The 22,303-nt window shown below is 43.8% G+C and overlaps 2 protein-coding genes across 2 annotated transcripts in view; one reads left to right on the top strand and one right to left on the bottom strand.

Moving 5' to 3' along the window:
* Positions 1–389: 389 nt before the first annotated feature.
* The window catches only part of LOC106608640 (rap1 GTPase-GDP dissociation stimulator 1), a 49,060-nt gene continuing 27,146 nt past the window's right edge, over positions 390–22,303 (bottom strand). Inside the window, 8 exon segments of the mRNA XM_014206710.2 lie at positions 390–2,172; positions 2,356–2,484; positions 2,959–3,085; positions 3,700–3,839; positions 4,910–5,035; positions 5,477–5,611; positions 11,156–11,287; positions 14,905–15,048. Of these exon segments, the coding sequence (XP_014062185.2) occupies positions 2,045–2,172; positions 2,356–2,484; positions 2,959–3,085; positions 3,700–3,839; positions 4,910–5,035; positions 5,477–5,611; positions 11,156–11,287; positions 14,905–15,048 (1,061 nt within the window). The 3' untranslated portion in view covers positions 390–2,044.
* LOC106608642 (CD276 antigen) lies at positions 16,100–18,314 on the top strand. The gene is made up of 4 exons (XM_014206717.2): positions 16,100–16,284; positions 16,981–17,328; positions 17,629–17,910; positions 18,098–18,314. The coding sequence occupies exons 1-4, from the start codon at positions 16,215–16,217 to the stop codon at positions 18,193–18,195; spliced, it is 798 nt and encodes a 265-aa protein (XP_014062192.1). The 5' UTR covers positions 16,100–16,214; the 3' UTR covers positions 18,196–18,314.

Raw genomic sequence — 22,303 nt, forward strand, 5'->3', positions numbered from 1 at the left:
AACGAATTCCAATCAGAAACAGTGACAAAGGTGTGATCAATGGACATTACATCACCACTGTCAAAACTACGTAGTGTTTGCCAGGCCTATCAGAGCGCCTCAAAGCCAGGCATGTGAAGCTGCATTCTATTGGAGATGGGGCTTCTGCTTACCCCTAACCTAATTGTCTCAGATCCATGAAGAGAAGTGAACAAGGATAGATGGGAGGGGACAACCATATGGAATGGAATGTAGCCTAGGTGACACCATAGCCCTTGCCAATGCACTCAGGAAACCCTGTTTGACACGATGAATGAAACATGATTAGAGTGACTTATCAATATTATGAAACAGACGTCACCCTCTTACTATATCAACAGGTAGTACAAACTCTGGAAGCAACAGATACATTATCGCCAGCAATCATCTTTAATTATCTGAGTTACAATCTTCCAAATGTACAACTCAATGACATTTACAACAAACATTTATGTTTATAGCGTAACGCAGTTAGATTGTAGTTACGTCTTGATTGGATTGTGTCTTTGTAAAGTTACAAATCTGAAATTACCATTCATACCTGACAAAAAAAAAAGAACAAAATTTAACAAGACCGATTTAGTAAACAAATAATTTATATTTAAAAAAAACGCCTATGTCACCAGACGTTGCCTAACGCAGTATCCAACATGCTGGAATGGGCATGTTCTCGATACTTGGAGTGGGAGAGAAACCATCACACATGCAAACAAAGCGCTGGCTGGGATAAACCATAGAGCGGTACCACACGTAGACGGGGGGATCTTCTCTGGCTGTCCGGACCGGCCCATTCTGACAGGGTTACGGGGAGGTTCACGTAGCTGTCAGGGAGACCACAGTGACTATGTGAAACGACGGTGACGTTCCAGGTCATCTCTTTTGCGGTCGCGTTACATAGACGATCAGATCTCACAACACCTGGAGAAGTGTTAAATAACTGAGGAACCACATTAATATGATATAGAAATCTTCTGAAATGTGCAGCGCTACTGCAAAAAAAGATGCCCTGGAACACCCCCCCCCATCGGTCTTCCATACAGACATATACTACACACCTGGTATGGCTGACTGCTTCACTGTACACTCAGAGACCAGTGACTGTTCATCTGGGGACTTTAACTTGTTACCTACACAAGATTCCTCAATGTCAGGTGAGAATTATTACGAGCTAGTGGAGTCATAGCCTAGGGTATGTTCAGTTGGGGTTAAACATTTACAACATTGCAGATAGAAATCTAACACATTTAGTTAACACAATTCCCTATTCTACTTGACAGACGGTCATATCTGTTCTACGTAATATATTTACATCTGAACATTCTGTAACATTTCCCCATTCTAAACATACCCCTGATATAACAGTAAGGTTGTTGGGGACAGTAAGTTAGGTTGTTTGAGACAGTAAGTTAAGGGAAGAGAGGGGGATCGGTTGGGATTATCAAGCCAACTCCTTTCAAACGCTAGTTTAAGTACAACATGACTGAACTCTACTCAGCTCTGGAAGATCGGCCCAGGGCTGGGGTTTTGGCTATGCGAGGGTCCAAATGAACATGGATACACCACCAACTGGACTAAAACATGCAGTTCGTCTTCAACTCAAGCTAACATGGGACACAGAATGGATGCATGGCTGCTTAGTTTGTTTTCAGACCAACCTAACTCACAGTTTTTTTGTTCTTTTGTATTGTTTTTCAACAGGTTTCACAGCTATGGTCATCATAAAAAGTGTTTTCTCTTTGTATGTTTATCTATTGCAGAAAGAAAAGGCTGTCTTGTTTTTATTATGGAGGAGTATGCATGCGTGAGCGGCGGTAGTGTGGGAAGGCAGGCTAAAGGCAGGCTGTAAGGCAGAGGGGGTAGGTTTTAGCTGGAGCAGCTGGCTGTTGACAGGGACAAAGGGACAGGATACCTTGGCACGTGATGATGGGACACACAGAGGGAGGTTCTGGAGAGAGGGAAGGGGGGCAGGGATTGGCTATGAGGCAGGCATTGGGGGGAGTGGGGGATAGTGGGCGTTAAGAGTCCTTTAGCTCTGTGCCGTTAGCCTCTGCTCTGTGAGCAACGCCTGGTGGGAGACCGTTTTGTTCTCGTGCGACCGCAGCTTGGACACCACGTCGATGAAGGCCAGGCCCTGCACTTCTTTATGGAGAGGCTCTGGAGGAGGGAAAGATAACAGGTCTCATTCAGAAGTCTTTAAAGGAAGAACACAAATCTAAACCAGAACATTGAGCTACATCCCAATGTCCATACTAGTATACCACTCTGCTATGCCTTAGTTTGGATATTGGAGCAGAAGCTGTGTCTAAGTGGCTGATTCAAAATGGCCGGCCCTTTTACCTGAGCCCATGACCGCACAGATGAGGATCATGGAGTTGTATTTGATCTCTGGGGCGGTCCTCTCGTCTGAGAGCAGCTTGTGGAGCACCTGCACCAGGCCTGCCCCGACGAAGTCCTTCTCAGCCTCCACTGAAACCATGAAAAACACAAGTGACAGACTCATTTGTCCAATTGTTTTAATGCATTTCAATGCCCCACCAGAGTCAATGCTTTGTTTCTGAGAAAAGGGTTTACTGAGCACCCCGTTACAAATGCTTCAACAGTGAATTTAATTTATACAGTGCGTCTCACTAGGTCCAAATTGCTTTCCATTGTATGGTTCTAACTCACCCTATGCATCATCAAACTACTTGCAGTTGATTCTAGCCATGCAATACATCAGGTCATGTTCAGTAAGCATGGAAAATGGAAATTATTTTTAAACTAAGTAAAACAGAAACTTTGCTTTTTTCCCCTCAATTTCTAAACATTTTACTACAGTATGCCCTACTGAACACAACCCAGGCACAGTCAAAGGAAGTGCTACAAAACCATGTGGCTAACACAGTAGTCAGAATTTGGCTGCACTGTGACATGAACCTGACTGTGACCCCTGACTCTTACCCAGGTCCAACCCGGCGATGAGGCCCAGAGCCACCAGCGCCTCGTTCTGCATGATCATGTGTTCGCTCGTCGCCATGACTACTAAGTGCTTCACACCTGCCCCCTGGATGACTGTTTTTACGACGTCCTAAAACCACAAAAACAAACATTTCAATGGGGCACAATTCTAAATCGGAGATATCTTATCCACCTCGCAGGGTTTTGCTCCAGCCCTGCCCTAACATACAAACCCTCTACTAACCCGCTGCTCATCAGGACTCTGATTAGCTGAAATCAGGTGTGTTAGTTAGAGCAGGGTGGGAGCACAGACCTGCACACCCAGTGACTTTCCAGGAGGAGAGACCACTAGGCCAGTCCACCCCTGCTCTAAATGATACCGTGCGTAGGTACGACATCTCTAGCGCTGCCACAGGGGTGCTATTCTGTCTAAAGAGCTGCAAATAGGGTGGAGGTCACAAATCTACAGATTAGAAGGAGAAAACCCAGTCTGAGTTACACCTGAGTCATTCTCTCTTGAGATGAGACCGGAGGGGAAGTGTAGCAGAACTGCCAATGTTACGTCTAGACATGAACCAACAAGAAATAACGTATTTCAGGAAGAGTCAGACATTGAATCACAGTCTGTTGTTCCTTTTATTTAATCTGAACAGTTCCAGTATGGGCCAGAATTTATTCTGTGGTCACAGCCAGCCAGCTAGTCAGTCACAGATGGTGTGTGTTTCCATGGCAGCTGGTCCTAACCTTTGATTTGCTGTGGCGGATGAGAGCTGAGAGCAGTCTGTTGGACTCTCCCATGACTCCTGCATGGTCCTTGGCCTCACACCACTCTACCAGACGCTCCACCAGCTTGGCATTGGTCCCCAGCTGGTCTGCCGCATCCGCTGGGGAGAAAACAACAGCTAACACTTTATTTTACATCCCCATTACCATTGGTAGCTCTCTGGTATATAAACTGAAATGACTGGTTTCTTGAAATGATTCGACCTAAAAATTGGTAACTTCTTGTTGAAATTATTTGTAATTTGTTATAATGAATCTCTGAACTCCAGGAAGGAAGAGATAAAAATCCTTATTGTAACGACATGCAGGTATTAATGTCCTATCACCTTGAGTTGCCTGCTATTCTAACACCCTGTCAACATCTCACTGTGACACTCCGGTCCATAGCGACTCAATCAAAGATGGACTCCATCGATCGCCATGTCACTTTGGATCCAAATGGACTGCACTTGGCCTTGTCCGGTCCTCCCCAACCACTATTTGATGAAGATTCAAACGTTTGGCAGAAAACACATCGCATTCTTGGCTTTTTTTTTTTTATACTGTACTTTCCTATCAATGGCTTCCCGAGTGGCACAGGTGTGTGCATCGCAGTGCTTGAGGCATCACTACAGATCCGGGTTCGATGTCTGGCTGTGTCGCAGCCGGCCGCAACCGGGTGACCCATGAGGCGACGCACAAGTGGCCCAGCGTCTTCCGGGTTAGGGGAGGGTTTGGCCGGCCGGGATGTCCTTGTCCCATCGCGCTCCGCTAACACGGTCGCCAGTTGTACGGTGTTTCCTCCGACATATTTGTGCGGCTGGCTTCCGGGTTAAGCGAGCAGTGTGTCAAGAACCAGTGCGGCTTGGCAGGGTCGTGTTTCGGAGGACGCATGGCTCTCGAAAATACTCCGCTGAATAAATACAATCTTTGCACCTGGATTTGATACTGATCAATTTAAGGACAAAGAGTGAGGTATGGAAAGATTCAAGTTTAGAGCATCATTAGGAAAGAAATTCTAGCCTCCATTTCAGAAAATGTTCCTTTAGATCTTTCTGCAGAGTTAATGGGTGGAAACATTCACACATGGCTGATTCTGGTCAATTTAAATAGAGCGCGAAGCACAGACCTCGAGGGGCATCACTAGGAAGTTGCTTAACAGTGTATTCAATGTGTTATAAAGATGCTCTACCTTGTGTGTCGATGAGCATGCGTAATGTCCCCAGCAGTTTGAACTGGACAGGAGGCATCTCTGACGGGAGGAACTTCAACACTGTATCTGACACACCAGCTGACAGCATTTTAGCCTTGTTCACCACTTAGGGAAAGATTAGGAATAAAAGATTAAACATGTCAAAGAAATAAATCCAAACTATTCGCGCTTCAAAATATGCTCCCTCCTCAAAGACATGTATAATCTGCTTTGTTTCCTTACGTATGGACTGTACATGGCAATTAAGCTCTTAGCTGACAATGTTGTACACCATGAAAATAAACGATACACTAACTTAGTAACTATGTATTCAACCAATATTAACGTAAGGCTCAAAGAAGGAACATAAGTACAGGGAAGCACTTTTGACTAGAAGTTGTTTGTTGTTGCATTTGCCAAGACCTGCCCCCACCCACAGATTACAAAGACGTACAGGGGAAGCACTTCAGACAGGAAATGAATGTTAAAGACTTGCCTTGAACCTACGAGTCATATAGAACATTGACAGTATACTCAATCATGCATGGAGCGCCTTGGGCGTCTCACCAGGAATGGCCAGGTTGCGCAGGGCGCTGAGCGCGGCGTGCTGCACGGTGACGTTACCCTCCTCCACGTGGCGATCCAGCAGCTCCAGAAGCTTCTGAACGATGCCCGATTCCACCATGTGTATGCAGTTACCATCTGGGGGGGGAAGGGGTGAAAAGTAATAACAGCCCTCACATTTATAAAAAAACATTTTCCTGGCTTTAAAATTTCACAGTCAGATGAAAATATGTGTTCTGATGACTAATGACTAATTGTTATGCTTGGAACTTGTATTCAGGTCACTCTGAGGGAGTGTGTTTTCATTGGGGGGGGGGAACTTACCTAGAGAGAAAATCTGGAAGAAAGTGGGGGGGGGACGTGGAAAAGTCGATTCCCTGTTCCACATGACAGAGAAGCGTGTTTGTTCTATATACAGTACATTTGGAAAGTATTCATACCTTCCCCTTTCCCACATTGTTACAGCCTTATTCTAAAATGGATTGATAAAAAAAAATCCTCAATCTACAAACAATACCCCATAATGACTAAGAAAAAAAAAAAGGTTTTTAGATTTATTATTAAAAATGATTAAGAAATTGAGCTTAGGTGCATCCTATTTCCATTGATCATCCTTGAGATGTTTCTACAACTTGATTGGAGTCCACCTGTGGTAAATTCAATTGATTGGACATGATTTGGAAAGGCACACACCTGTCTATATAAAGGTCCCACAGTTGACAGTGCATGTCAGAACAAAACCCATGCCATGAGGTCGAAAGAATAGTCTGTAGAGCTCCGAGACAGGATTGTGTCGAGGAACAGATCTGGGGAAGGTTACCAAAACATTTCTGCAGTATTGAAGGTCCCCAAGAACACAGTGGCCTCATCCTTCTTAAATGGAAGAAGTTTGGAACCACCAAGACTCTTTCTAGAGCTGGCCGCCTGGCCAAACTGAGCAATTGGGGCACATGACAGCGCGCTTGGAGTTTGCCAAATGGCACCTAAAGGACTCAGACCATGGAAAACAAGATTCTCTGGTCTGATGGAACTATTTGGCCTAAATGCCAAGCATCACGTCTGGAGGAAACCTGGCACCATCCCTACGGTGAAGTATGGTGGTGGCAGCATCATGCTGTGGGATGTTTTTCAGCGGCAGGGACTGGGAGACTGGTCAGGATCGAGGCAAAGATGAACGGAGCAAAGTAGAGAGAGATCCCTGATGAAAACCTGCTCCAGAGCGCCGAGGACCTCAGACTGGGGTGAAGGGTCACCTTCCAACAGGACAACAACCCTAAGCACACAGCCAAGACAATGCAGGAGTGGCTTCGGGACAAGTCTCTGAATGTCCTTGAGTGGCCCAGCCAGAGCTCGGACTTGAACCCGATCAAACATCGAGAGACCTGAAAATAGCTGTACAGCGACACTCCCCACCCAACCTGACAGAGCTTCAGTGGATCTGCAGAAAAGAATGGGAGAAACTCCCCAAATACAGGTGTGCCAAGCTTGTAGCGTCATACCCAAGAAGACTCAAGGCTGTAATCGCTGCCAAAGGTGATTCAACAAAGTACTGAGTAAAGGGTCTGAATTCTTATGTAAATGTGATTATTATTTTTTTTTGTATACATTTGCAAAAAAAAAATCTAAAAACCTGTTTTTTGCTTTGTGATTATGGGGTACTGTCTGTAGATTCCAAAAAATAATAATAATAATTCATTGTTTTTTTTCTCAGAATAAGGCTGTAACTTAACAAATTGTGGAAAATGTCAAGGGGTCTGAATACTTTCCAAATGCACTGTGATTCTAGAATCTGAGTGTTATATTTTAGTCACCCTGATCAGAGGTGCGAAGGTGAACGGCAAGGCACTGGAGCGACGAACTGCCCTTGCTGTCTCTGCCTGGCCGGCTCCCCTCTTTGCACTGGGATTCTCTGCCTCTGACCCTATTACGGGGGCTGAGTCACTTGCTTACTAGTGCTCTTCCATGCTGTCCCTAGGAAGGGTGTGTCACTTGAGTGGGTTAAGTCACAAACGTGATGGTCAGAGACCATGGTCGTGTGGGGCCAGGACAACAACCTCTCCCTCAATGTGATCAGGACAAAGGAGATGATTGTGGACTACAGGAAAAGGAGGACCGAGCACTCCCCCATTCTCATCAATGGGGCTGTAGTGCAACACGTTGAGAGCTTCAAGTTCCTTGGTGTCCACATCCCCACAAACTATCATGATCCAAACACACCAAGACAGTCGTGAAGAGGGCACAACAAAACCAATTCCCCCTCAGGAGACTGAAAAGATTTGGCATGGGTCCTCAGATGCTCAAAAGGTTCTACAGCTGCGCCATCGGGGGCATCCTGACTGGCTGCATCACTGCCTGGTATGGCAACTGCTCGGCGTCCGACCACAAGGCACTACAGAGGATAATGTATACGGCCCAGTAGATCACTGGGGCCAAGCTTCCTGCCATCCAGGACCTCTATACCCGGCGGTGTCAGAGGAAGGCCCTAAAAATTGTCAAAGACTCCAGCCACCCTAGTCATAGACTGCTCTCTCTGCTACCGCACGGTAAGCGGTATCGGAGCGGCAAGTCAAGGTCCAAAAGGCTTCTAAACAGCTTCTACCCCCAAGCCATAAGACTCCTGAAGAGCTAATCAAAGGGCTAATCAGACCCCTCTTTTACACTGCTGCTACTCTGTTTATTATCTATGCATAGTCACTTTAACTCTACCTACATGTACATATTACCTCAATTACCCGGTGCCCCCGCACATTGACTCTGTACCAGCACCCCCTGTGTATAGCCTCGCTTGTGATTTTACTGCTGCTGTTTAATTATTTGCTACTTTTATTTTCTATTTTCAATGTTTTACTTAACACTTTTTTCTTAAAGCATTGTTGGTTAAGGGCTTGTACAGTGGGGGAAAAAAGTATTTGATCCCCTGCTGATTTTGTACGTTTGCCCACTGACAAAGAAATGATCAGTCTATAATTTTAATGGTAGGTTTATTTGAACAGTGAGAGACAGAATAACAACAAAAATATCCAGAAAAACACATGTCAAAAATGTTATAAATTGATTTGCATTTTAATGAGGGAAATAAGTATTTGACCCCCTCTCAATCAGAAAGATTTCTGGCTCCCAGGTGTCTTTTACACAGGTAATGAGCTGAGATTAGGAGCACACTCTTAAAGGGAGTGCTCCTAACCACAGCTTGTTACCTGTAAAAAAGACACCTGTCCACAGAAGCAATCAATCAGATTCCAAACTCTCCACCATGGCCAAGACCAAAGAGCTCTCCAAGGATGTCAGGGACAAGATTGTAGATGGCTGGAATGGGCTACAAGACCATCGCCAAGCAGCTTGGTGAGAACATTTGGTGCGATTATTCGCAAATGGAAGAAACACAAAAGAATTGTCAATATCCCTCGGCCATGCAAGATCTCACCTCGTGGAGTTGCAATGATCATGAGAGCGGTGAGGAATCAGTCCAGAACTACACGGGAGGATCTTGTCAATGATCTCAAGGCAGCTGGGACCATAGTCACCAAGAAAACAATTGGTAACACACTACGCTGTGAAGGACTGAAATCCTGCAGCGCCCGCAAGGTCCCCCTGCTCAAGAATACATATACATGCCCGTCTGAAGTTTGCCAATGAACATCTGAATGACTCAGAGGACAACTGGTGAAAGTGTTGTGGTCAGATGAGACCAAAATGGAGCTCTTTGACATCAACTCAACGTGTTTGGAGGAGGAGGAATGCTGCCTATGACCCCAAGAACACAATCTCCACCGTCAAACATGGAGGTGGAAACATTATGCTTTGGGGGTGTTTTTCTGCTAAGGGGACAGGACAACTTCACCGCATCAAAGGGATGATGGACGGGGCCATGTACCGTCAAATCTTGGGTGAGAACCTCCTTCCCTCAGCCAGGGCATTGAAAATGGGTCGTGGATGGGTATTCCAGCATGACAATGACCCAAAACACACGGCCAAGGCAACAAAGGAGTGGCTCAAGAAGAAGCACATTAAGGTCCTGGAGTGGCCTAGCCAGTCTCCAGACCTTAATCCCATAGAAAATCTGTGGAGGCAGCTGAAGGTTCAAGTTGCCAAACGTCAGCCTTGAAACCTTAATGACTTGGAGAAGATCTGCAAAGAGGAGTGGGACAAAATCCCTCCTGAGATGTGTGCAAACCTTGTGGCCAACTACAAGAAACGTCTGACCTCTGTGATTGCCAACAAGGGTTTTGCCACCAAGTACTAAGTCATGTTTTGCAGAGGGGTCAAATACTTATTTCCCTCATTAAAATGCAAATCATTTTCTAACATTTTTGACATGCGTTTTTCTGGATTTTTTTGTTGTTATTCTGTCTCTCACTGTTCAAATAAACCTACTATTAAAATTATAGACTGATCATTTCTTTGTAAGTGGGCAAACGTACAAAATCAGCAGGGGATCAAATACCACCCCCCCCCCCCCACTGTAAGTAAGTATTTCACTGTAAGGTCTACACCTGTTGTATTTAGCACATGTGACAAATACAATTTGACTTGATCTTCCTGTCCGGTTTGCACCCCCTCAGGCTTGTGCGGGAGGAGGAGATCTTTGTGGGCTATACTCAGCCTCGTCTCAGGGTAGTAAGTTGGTGGTTGAAGATATCCCTCTAGTGGTGTGGGGGCTGTGCTTTGGCAAAGTGGGTGGTGTTATATCCTCAGTGTCCTCCAACCCACCCGCCTCCAGTATCTATGCTGCAGTAGTGTATGTGCTGGGGGGCTGGGGTCAGTCTTATATCTGGTGTCCTGTGTGAATTTAAGTTCTCCCTCCCTCTCCCCTCCCCTCCCGAAGGACCTGAGTAAGACTGGCTGTCCCCAGTCCACCTCGTCATGCTGCTGCTCCAGTTTCAACTGGTCTGCCTGCGGCTAAGGAATCCTGACCTGGTCACTGGACGTGCTACCTTGTCCTGGACCTGCTGTTTTCAACTCTCTACCGCACCTGCTGTCTCAAACTCAATGCTTGGCTATGTAAAGCCAACTGACATTTACTCCTGGAGGTACTGACCGGTTGCACCCTCTACAACCACTGTGATTATTATTATTTGACTCTGCTGGTCATCTATGAAGGTTTGAACATTTTGAAGAACAATCTGGTCTTAAATGGCCATGTACTCTTATAATCCCCACCCGGCACAGTCAGAAGAGGACTGGCCACCCCTCAGAGCCTGGTTCCTCTCCAGGTTCCTGCCTTTCTAGGGAGTTTTTCCTAGCCACCGTGCTTCTATTATTGCATTGCTTGCTGTTTGGGGTTTTAGGCTGGATTTCTGTATAGCACTTTGTGACATCTGCTGATGTAAAAAGGGCTATATAAATACATTTGATTGATTGATCAACTGGTGTTGTGGTGCTTACTACTAGAGAGAGAAGTGTATCTGTTCTACATGATATGTTTCCAGTTTGAGTGATGAGATTAGTCAATATCGAGGCAGGTCAAGGCAGTTTTATCCTGAATAACCCATTTTGTTGGTTCCCTATCCCAGCAGGCAAAACTGGTTGAATTATTTCAGTTAAACATTGCAACGACGTCATTTCAACATAATGTAATTTCAACACGGTAATGATGTCCTTTCAAAATTTCAATGACTTAATTTCAACCAGGTTTGCCCACTGAGCTGTTACTATGGACAACGTGTGCAGTAATCTCTTTACCGTTGCGGGCAAAGTTGGCGATGGCCAGTGCCCCTGCCAACTGCAGCTGGTGGTTGTGGGATGGTACCCAGGAAAGGACCCTCTCGAACACGCTGCCCTTGCCCGCTTCAAACAGCTTCTGCATGGACTCATCTGAAGGGAGAGAGAGATGTGGAGAGGCTGTCAACACAAACACCTGTCTACTGCATCAGAGGGGAGAGAGGCCATCAAAATGTCACTGCAGTTATATACTAAACAAAAAAAAACAGACCACACACAAATAAGCATACATGTTTTGGAAGAAAATGTTACAGGATAAAAGTCCTACTTCTTGGCTTCATTATAACAAAGTGGTGAGGGAATATTGGAAGGCAAGTAGAATGCCATGTTTATGTTTTGAGGAACAGAAACGGGAACGGAAATGATCTATACTGTTCCGGAACAGAACCGTTATTTTAAAAGCATACATTCCGGGCATTTAAAAATAATAATAATAATATTTTTTTTTTAAAAAGGCCCCACAAAAACATCACAACAAAGCACCTACGCAAGGCCCTCACTGTCACTCATTAACGTATTCCAGTTTGTCTGCCAGCTGTAAATCTTTGCCAGTGTGTGTCGCGCGCACGTTTGTATGCTACCTGCCTCTACTCCCTCCGAAGCATAGGCTACTGATTTTACGAGCGTGATTTGGAAGATGGGGAGAGATTTTTAATTAGAGAAGAATGGATTCACTTTTTCAAACGCTATTAACGGATACTATAGTTACCACGTTTGATTTATTTAACTACAAAAAAAAAAAGGTACGACGTTTTTAAATCTGGTGCTGCTCTGCACGCCCAAAATGTAGTTAACGAAGATTCAATCAGGAAGGCTTGTCTGAATGCTTGTCCAACTTTATCCAGTAAGCATAACATAATTCACTTTGTTTCCTATTCTATGGGCCTAGTGGGAATAAATCAACACCAGCATAGAGTCTTGTTTCTTCTCTCTCCTATTAGCCATGTGCGAAACGTCATTCTCCTATTTACCGTATAGCCTAGAAGCACGCCCCAAAAAATACACATTCCGCATGCTCGTCTATACAGAAAAATAAAATCATTCAAAATACTTCACCAGAAAGCATGACTTAGCCACAGAGGATCATTAGCTGTAGACTGTTTCACAAGCTCGTAGGCCTATCTATGCCTATTTGAGAAGACCAGTATTTGGGCTGCGCCGTGGCAATAGGACTAGCCGATTATTGAGTTGCGGCTGTCAGTGAAAAGCATCTAAAATGTGTGGAGTAGAATTTAAAAATGTTGAGACAAGATGGGGGAGGGAGTGGCGACGATACAGGAGAGTCTCTCCCCAGAACGGAAGAAGCTGGCGATCTTGTAATTATTGACTTAACTTTTATCATTTTAAATTCCGATTTTTATGATTAACCACGTGGCAATGATTTTTTAGAAACCAAAACATTATTATTGAAATGAAACTGTTCCACAAAAATGTGCATATTAAAATCATAACTGGCATGCAGAACGGCAGAAAATGGTAGGGTCAACTGTAAGCTTCCACAAACTTGAAACTCACCAGCCGCCTATGAAGTCTTTGAAGCATTTTGAAAACATACTTAATTGTTTGAATCCTGAATGTTTTATTTTATGAGGCATGTCTACCATCTACCAATCCTACCATTGAGACATGCCCCATAACACGAAAATAAAAACGTCAGGATTCATCCAATTAAGTAAGTTTTCAAAATGCATACTGCCTCCAGCTCACATTGTAAAGTGTTTGGTGATGCACTAATAGCCTGCTGCCTGCACTTGAATGGTGTTGGATTCTAGCTCGAAATATACTTCATGTTACCATACTAGAACTTATTGATTACTTTCCATGTAAAAGGAATGGAAAGTCAGCAAAAAAAGAAACGTCCCTTTTTCAGGACCCTGTCTTTCCAAGATAATTTGTAAAAATCCAAATAACTTCAGACCTTCATTGTAAAGGGTTCAAACACTGTTTCCCATGCTCGTTCAATGAACCATAAACAATGAAGATGCACCTGCGGAATGGTCGTTAAGACACTAACTGCTTACAGAAGGTAGACAATTAAGGTCAGTTATGACAACTTAGGACACTAAAAGAGGCCTTTCTACTGACTCTGAAAAACACCAAAAGAAAGATGCTCAGGGTCCCTGCTCATCTGCGTGAACGTGCCTTAGGCATGCTGCAAGGAGGCATGAGGACTGCAGATGTGGCCAGGGAAATAAATTGTAATGTCCGTACTCGCAGTAGCAGACCACGTGTAACAAAACCTGCATAGGATCGGTACATCCGAACATCACACCTGCAGGACAGGTACAGGATGGCAACAACAACTGCCCGAGTTACACCAGGAACGCACAATCCCTCCATCAGTGCTCAGACTGTCCACAATAGGCTGAGAGCGTCTGGACTGAGGGCTTGTAGGTCTGTTGTAAGGCAGGTCCTCACCAGACATCACCGGCAACAACGTCGCTTATGGGCACAAACCCACCGTCGCTGGACCAGACAGGACTGGCAAAAAGTGCTCTTCACTGACGAGTCACGGTTTTGTTTCAGCAGGGGTGATGGTCGGATTCGCGTTTAACATCGAAGGAATGAGCGTTACACCGAGGCCTGTACTCTGGAGCGGGATCGATTTGGAGGTGGAGGGTACGTCATGGTCTGGGGCGGTGTGTCACAGCATCATCGGACTGAGCTTTTTGTCATTGCAGGCAATCTCAACACTGTGCGTTACAGGGAAGACATCCTCCTCCCTCATGTGGTACCCTTCCTGCAGGCTCATCCTGACTTGAACCTCCAGCATGACAATGCCACCAGCCATACTGCTCGTTCTGCGTGTGATTTCTGCAAGACAGGAATGTCAATGTTCTGTCATGGCCAGCGAAGAACCCGGATCTCAATCCCATGGAGCACGTCTGGGACCTGTTGGATCGGAGAGTGAGGGATAGGGCCATTCCCCCCAGAAATGTCCGGGAACTTGCAGGTGCCTTGATGGAAGAGTGGGGTAACATCTCACAGCAAGAACTGGCAAATCTGGTGCAGTTCATGAGGAGGAGATGCACTGCAGTACTTAATGCAGCTGGTGGCCACACCAGATACTGTTACTTTTGATTTTGACCCCCCCCTTTTGTTCAGGGACACATTATTCCATTTCTGTTAGTCACATGTCTGTGGAACTTGTTCATGTTTATGTCAGTTGTTGAATCTTATGTTCATACAAACATTTACACGTTAAGTTTGCTGAAAATAAACGCAGTTGACAGTGAGAGGACGTTTCTTTGTTTATATGTTGGGGTCAATGAAGGATGAAAAGGGACTTGGTATATGTTTATAAAGCATGTTTTACTCCAGCAACAATCACCTGAGGAGCAGCAGGAGAAATCCCGCTCAAAATAGTATGCTGTGCGCGTAAGATAGTCATCGTTTATCTTATTTATCCAACACAACTAACGGGAAATACACACAGGCCAATTTAAATGACACAAAATTATGCAATTGAACCTATAGACCGATAAGCATGACGGTCAAATTCATTTCCATCGATTGGTATTTCCATCAATTAATAAAAAGCATTATTTTGCAATGTAGTTTTCTTTCTCCCGGTAATTTTTATTTAAAAAAATAAAATACATTTAATTCAACAAAAAAATTAAAAAAGAATAATCTGCTTTTCATATTATTTTTGGGCCAAAAGCCGGCAATTGCTGGCTAACGGAAATCGCGATGTGTGTGTGTAGTACCTCCCAGAAGCAGCAGCACCATGAGATCGGAGGCAGTCTTGAGCTGGGCCACATCCTCATCCCTCTCCCCATCCACGGTGTGATTCACCACATCTAACAGACACTCCACCAGGCCCGCCTCCACCAACTGCAGCTTGATCACATCTGAGAGAGAGACAGTTATACAAAATTAGAAATTACAGTTAATCCACCGCCGGGAAATGCTATCATCAACATATGACACACACACACGCACGCACACACACACGCCAGCTCTCCCACGTTTGTTCCTTTAGACTATACACCCCAATCATTGTCCATTTCTGTCCGTCAAAAGTACTTGAGTCAACAATTTTTCGGACTGTGTGCGTTTGTCGGACAATCATTAACCGTTGTCATTCATCCGGCAATAACTGTTGGAGCTAGAAACACAAGCATTTCACTACACCCGCAATAACATCTGCACGTGACCAATAAAGTTTGATTTGAAATGACTCGCATTGAAAAAGCATTGGCTGCATCTGAAATTCTCAGACACAAAATCCCAGTGTTCTGACAGCCTCATCTTTTTCAGGATGTATATCTTGATGCTTTCTTTGTGTACCCAATTCCTACTTGAGTGTCAGAGTTAAAAACTAAAAAAAAAAGTGTCCACTGTCCAGACATGGATAATGATGGTTCAGCATACACCCAGTGTACAAAACATTAAGAACATCTGCTCTTTCAATGACAGACTGACCAGGTGAAAGCTATGATCCCTTATGTCACTTGTTAAACCCACTTCAACACACTAGATGAAGAGGAAAAGACAGGTTAAAGAAGGATATTTAAGCCTTGAGACAATTGAGAATGTGTGCGCAATTCATAGGGTTGATGGGCAAGTCAAAAGACAACTGCCTTTGAATAGTACTAGGTGCCAGACGCCCCGGTTTGTGTCAATAACTGCAATGATGCTGGGTTTTTCCACGCTCAACAGTTTCCTGTGTGTATCAAGAATGGTCAACCAGCCAAAAGACATTCAACAAAACAATTGTACATGTATGTTAGTCATGTGGGTGATAGTAGAACAATTGCTATGCCCTTGGAGGAATGACAGAGACCAATTTCTTTGTATAGTCAAAATGAGTCACTCTGGCAGGGAACTGATGACAGGAATGCTTAATGTACTAAGCAGAGACCGAGTGGGCGGAGTAAGACTGAGAAACAAATATAAAAAAGGGGGAAAAAAAGTCTACATTTAGTTCTAAGACATGAGCGCCCAGAGTCTGCAGCTGAACTTCATTGAAGGACTTCCATGTGATTTGCTGAATTAACGCAGTCCACTCAAGAACATGGCTATGAACTGGAAATCCTGTCTCACTTTTGTTGTTTCATTTCTGGTCTTCAAGTTATCCCAGTTAAGTAAGTCTAACAATTCAGTTATCATCTTCAATGAATATAATCTTACCAATAATATAGACAGTGATTATTAAAAAAATGTGTTACTAAATATGCAGATGAGAACATCAAGATTTATGTGGTCAATTATTTGCAAGGTCAAAGGTTTGTTTGAAAATAACAAAAGCGGTTTCGAGACACATTCAACACAGTAATGAATTGGCCATTTTGGATAAGAATGTTTGGACATATCCCTATATCCAAACTCTGTCCTATTTGTCCATTTTCAAAAGGTGCTGGATGCAAGTTTGTTTGACATTTTAGATGGTTAGATTAGCAAAAATGGCACCGTATGTACAGTATGGTTGTACTGTACAAAACTCAACTATTTCTAAAACTCCAGAAGTAAGAAATGGAACTGCACACTTCCTGAACCACCTCCTAAATCTGGAGTGGCAGGTACCCACCCTACTGGTTAAGAGCGTTGGGACAGTAACTGAAAGATCGCTGGTTAGAATCCCCAAGCCGACTTGGTGAAAAATCTGCCGGTGTGCCCTTGAGCAAGGCACTTAACCCTAATTTCTCCTGTAAGTCACTCTGGATAAGAGCGTCTGCTAAATGACTAAAATGTAAATCTTTCACAGAACAGCTTTGGCTCAGTGGATAATGCCTTTTATGAGAATGAGGTTCTATAAAACCTATATTTTTCTGTCTTCGTAGCTGAGTTTGAGACCACTGTTCCCAGTGAGACGCAGCTTGCCATCCTGGGGCAACATATAGTCCTAGACTGCAGCTTCCCTGTGGACAAACAATGGGATCGAACGCGTTACCAGATTGAATGGATGTTAGACAAGGAGGTGGTCCACAGTTTCTACTATGGTCAGGACCACCTGAACGACCAGAGCAGTCGCTATGTCAACAGAACCAGTCTGCACCACTATGATATACAGAAGGGGAATGCTTCTCTCAGGCTGGAACACGCCACCCTGGAAGACGAGGGGAACTATACCTGCACTGTGCACACAGAAATGGGCCCAAAGAGGACATCTGTATCCCTTAAATTAGCAGGTAACACCCACATCTTTATTTCTGCTTTTTGGAAGCAATTTGTAATTTGCTGAGAAACAATCAAACACCTTGCATAAGTTATATACATGTATGCATGACTCATGATTTTGCACTCTTTACAAACATGTTGTTCAGTGGAAAATGTTGTTGATTTAACAGCCATTTGTCTCCAATGAAGTCAATTGGGGTTGTTACACAGTCATGCTCCCCTTCATATTCTTAGCAACTACACTTCTGCAGAAAGCATACAGTTAGTCATGATACTACTTTAACATCCAATTCTATCATTGTTCTGTATAGCGTTCTACCACGAGCCTCGCCTGAAGTTCTCAACGTCTGCCTGTGGTGTGGAGCTACTCTTGACCACCGAGGGGTACCCCCGACCTTCAGTGCAGTGGCTGACTGCCAGTGGCGAGGACGTCACCGACGACACAGTCACACACCTCTCCCAGGACACACAGGGCCTACACACGGTTTCGAGCACAGTATCCATGCAAGGAGCGGTCAACAAGACCCTGACGTTTGTCTTAAAGAACGAGGAAGTGGGACAGGAGATCAGGAGAAACATCACATTTATCTCAGGTAACTTACAAAGGACAAGGAAATATAATTATTTATACGGCAGGGCATTTGTTGTATAGTGAAAATGAGAAGGTAGGTTGTAGGTAGTTTATAAATTAAGTGAAACAGGAAGAAAGAGAGGCAGGCCTACGTCGATAATGAGTTGCAAAGCGAATATGACTGTCTTTTCACTTTTTTTTTATAACAGGAAATAGTGCTGACGTGTCACCTGGGGTTTACCAAGAGAGATGGTGGTTTGTTATTACTATCCTGGCTGTGATGGTGAAATACTTTTTGTGTAACTAAGGGGGGGGGTTGGTCTTGGTGACCATTTCTTGTTTTGTTTCTTGGACTAATTTGTAATGATGCACAAAGCCACTAACAAAATGGAATAAACTGTACAGAATGCATCTGTAAATAAGTAAGTTTGTTATGCTGCATTTCCAATTATTATGTAGGTCTATGTACTGTATATTACAGGCATATGTCCTAACATCGGTTAATATTTATATAAATTCATTAGTGTTGCCACAAAAAGTCTCTGGCCTCACCCTACATGACACAGAAATGAAGTGCTTACTTACATTGCACAGATGACTTGGTTCTGTTGTCACCCACAAAACAAGGGTTCACTTATAACTAAGCCCTCATACAGAAGTTGTTGGAGCCGGTTATACATATTGCATTGAAAACCAAAAACATACAGAGCACCATGTACACCTTCCTAATACTGAGTTGCACACTACATGGATGCTGGCCCATGCTGAATCCAATGAATCCCCCAGTTGTGTCAAGTTGGCTGCATGTCCTTTAGGTGGTGACACACACAGGAAACGGTTTGGCGTAAATAACATTTTAAAAAAGCAGCGTTGCAGTTCTTGACAAAAACCGGTGTGCCTGCCACCTACTACCATGCCCTGTTCAATGGCACTTACATTTGTTTCTTGCCCATTCACCCTCAATGGCACACATACACAATCCATGTCTCCAGGCTTAAAAATCCTTCTTTAACCTGTCTCCCATTCATCTGCACTAATTGAAGTGGATTTAACAAGTGACATCAATAAGGGATCATAGCTTTCACCTGGGTTCACCTGGTCAGTCAATGTCATGGAAAGAGCAGGTATCCTTAAATGTTTTGTATACTCAGTGTAAAAAGTTTTAGAACACCTACTCATTCAAGGGTTTCTTTATTTGTACTATTTTCTACATTGTTGAATAATAGACATCAAAACTATTAAATAACACAGAATCAAAAACTGTTAAAATATTTTGATTTGTTTATTTGAGATCCTTCAAATAGCCACCCTTCGCCTTCATGACAGCTTTGCACACTCGGCATTCTCTCAACCAGCTTCACCTGGAATGCTTTTCCAACAATCTTGAAGGAGTTCCCACATAAGCTGAGCACTTGTTGGCTGCTTTTCCTGCACTCTGCGGTCCAACTCATCCCAAACCATCTCAATTTGGATGAGGTCAGGGGATTGTGGAGGCCAAGTCATCTGACGCAGCACCCCATCACTCTCTTCGGTCAAATAGCCCTTACACAGCCTGGAGGTGTGTTGGGTCATTGTCCTGTTGAGAAACAAATGATAGTCCCACTAAGCGCAAAACAGATGGGATGGCGTATCGCTGCAGAATGCTGTGGTAGCGCCTTGACTTCTAAATAAATCAATCACAGACAGTGTCACCAGAAAAGCACCCCCACACCGCCTCCTCCATGCTTTACGGTGGGAAATACACATGCGGAGATCATCCGTTCTCACAAAGACACAGTGGTTGGAACCAAAAATCTCCTATTTGGACTAATCAGACCAAAAGGATACATTTCCACCGGTCTAATGTCCACTGTTTGTGTTTCTTGGCCCAAGCAAGTCTCTTCTTATTGGTGTCCTTTAGTAGTGGTTTCTTTGCAGCAATTCAACCATGAAGGCCTGATTCACGCAGTCTCCTCTGAACAGTTGATGTTGAGATGTGTTTGTTACTTTAACTCTGAAGCATTTATTTGGACTGCAATTTCTGAGTCAGTTAACTCTAATGAATTTATCCTCTGCAAAGGTAACTCTGGGTCTTCCTTTCCTGTGGCGGTCCTCATGAGCCAGTTTCATTTTACCTTTATTTAACTAGGCAAGTCAGTTAAGAACAAAATCTTACTTTCAATGACGGCCTAGGAACAGTGCCTTGTTCAGGGGAAGAGCGACAGATTTTTACCTTGTCAGCTCGGGATTTGATCTTGCAACCTTCCGGTTACTAGTCCAATGCTCTAACCACTAGGCTACCTGCCGCCCCTCCCGCCTCATAGTGCTTGATGGTTTTTGTGACTGAACTTTAAAAAAAAATATTTACTGACCTTCATGTCTTAAAAAAATAATGGACTATTGTTTCTCTTTGCTTATTTGAGCTGTTCTTGACATAATATGGACTTGGTCTTTTACCAAATAGGGCTATCTTCTGTATACCACCCCTACCCTGTCACAACACAACTGATTGGCTAAAACGCATTCAGGAGATAAATTAACTTTAAGGCACACCTGTTAATTGAATGCCAAGAGAGTGCAAAGCGGCTACTTTGAAGAATCTCATATATTTAGATTTGTTTAACACTTTTTTGGTTACTACATATGTGTCATTTAATAATTTTGATGTCTTCACTATTATTCTACAAAATAGTAAAAACCCTTGAATAAGTAGGTGTCTTAAAAACGAGAGAGAACACACAGAACAAAAATATAAAAATGCAACAATTTCAAAGATTTTACTGAGTTAAAGTTCATAAGGAAATCAGTCAATTGAAATGAATTCATGAGGCCCTAATATATGGATTTCACATGACTGGGATACAAAAATGGGGCTGTTTTTCATGGTTCAGGCTAGGCACCTTAACTCCATAGCATACAATGACATTCTAGACCATTCTGTGTTTCCAACTTTGTGGCAACAGGTTTGGGGAAGGCCCTTCCCTGTTTCAGCCCTGTGCACAAAGCGAGGTCCATACAGAAATGGTTTGTCGAGATCGGTGTGGAAGAACTTGACGGGCCTGCACAGAGCCCTGACCTCCACTCCATCGAACACCTTTGGGATGAATTGGAATGGCGACTGCGATAACAGATGAAATATTGTGTACTTATGAGTTATACTTACCTAGCGGTTAAGATTATTGGGACACTAACCGAAAGGTCGCTGGTTCGAATCCCAGAGCCGGCAAGGTGGAAAAATCTGCCGTTCTCCCCTTAAGTTAGTTAACCCCCAACAACTGCTCCCCCGGCACCGATTAAGGCATCCCCCCGTCTTAATCAACGGCATCGGGTTAAATGCAGAAGCCACATTTTGTTTGAATGCAGTCAGTTGTACCAATGACTAGGTATCCCCCTTTCCCTTACCAGATTGATCTATTCATTCTGTTATTAGTTTACATTAGTATATGGCTCCCCCTCTTGCCCATTCATTGTACTGTGGCAAGTGTGTAGCCTAGGATAAATGGAAGAAGTTGGGCGTTCGGTAGGAGTCCTAGCTAGACATGTCTCGAACATACATAGCAGACCATATTATGTCCGTCTTTACGGTTCCAGTAATCTACGCTTTAAATTGATCAGAAAATGCACTTTTGTTAGATCTATAGAAAATAAAATTATATATATATATAATTGTTGCACCATGTCCCTGGATCTCTGCTTTTTGCCGTTTGGCTTTTGGGAATGTTGAAATGTGGACTGTACGTGTTAGAAAAAACCCCACTTCAGGCTTGGGCAGTGGCTATAGAGAGACATAAGTTGTCTCTGCCAAGCAGCGGCAGGCGTGTGGGATTGCCCATGTTATGGACTCCAAGAAGTCACCCTCCCGACAATGTCTTAGTTCACGATACACTAATGGCCGTGATCTCACCTCCACATCAACCAGATGTCATTGACCTGGATACCTCAGCTCCATTTCGTCCAGATGTCGAGTCTCACCACAGTGGACAGTGGTGTATCGTGAACTAAGACAAACAACCGTACCCTGGCATTATACTGGAGGTTGAAGAACATAATGTCGAAGTAAAGTGCATGCACAGGAATGGTGTCAACAAGTTCTACTGGCCAAGTCCAAGAGATGATATCAACTGGTATGGGGATGACCAGATTGTTTGTTAGTCTGATGCCAGAGCCGCTGCAAGTGAACAAAAGATCAGTTCAAATTTGCCACAGTATCTGGAAGTCCTTGGAGGAGCACCTGACTGTGTGAAAGTGGCAGATGTGATCTGGCTACAGGTAAAGAAGTCGTTAGTAGCTAGAAAGCAATGGAGATTGGCTCAGAGATGATAAGAGATGGACATAACACAAAGACAAACGTGAAGAACAATACAGGAAAAATTCCATGAACATGTTTTACTGATTACACAATGTTCGTATCAGTGTGGTTAGGAAAACAGTTTTAG

The sequence above is a fragment of the Salmo salar genome, chromosome ssa07 (genome assembly GCF_905237065.1).
Source record: "Salmo salar chromosome ssa07, Ssal_v3.1, whole genome shotgun sequence".
Classification (NCBI taxonomy): Eukaryota; Metazoa; Chordata; class Actinopteri; order Salmoniformes; family Salmonidae; genus Salmo; species Salmo salar.

Bases quoted from the DNA above. Each gene is read 5' to 3' on its own strand.
- LOC106608642 (XM_014206717.2), top strand. From the start codon at position 16,215: ATGGCTATGAACTGGAAATCCTGTCTCACTTTTGTTGTTTCATTTCTG. The intron at 17,329-17,628 runs GTAACACCCACA...TGTTCTGTATAG, and splicing joins TGTATCCCTTAAATTAGCAG to CGTTCTACCACGAGCCTCGC. The intron at 17,911-18,097 runs GTAACTTACAAA...TTTTTATAACAG, and splicing joins AAACATCACATTTATCTCAG to GAAATAGTGCTGACGTGTCA.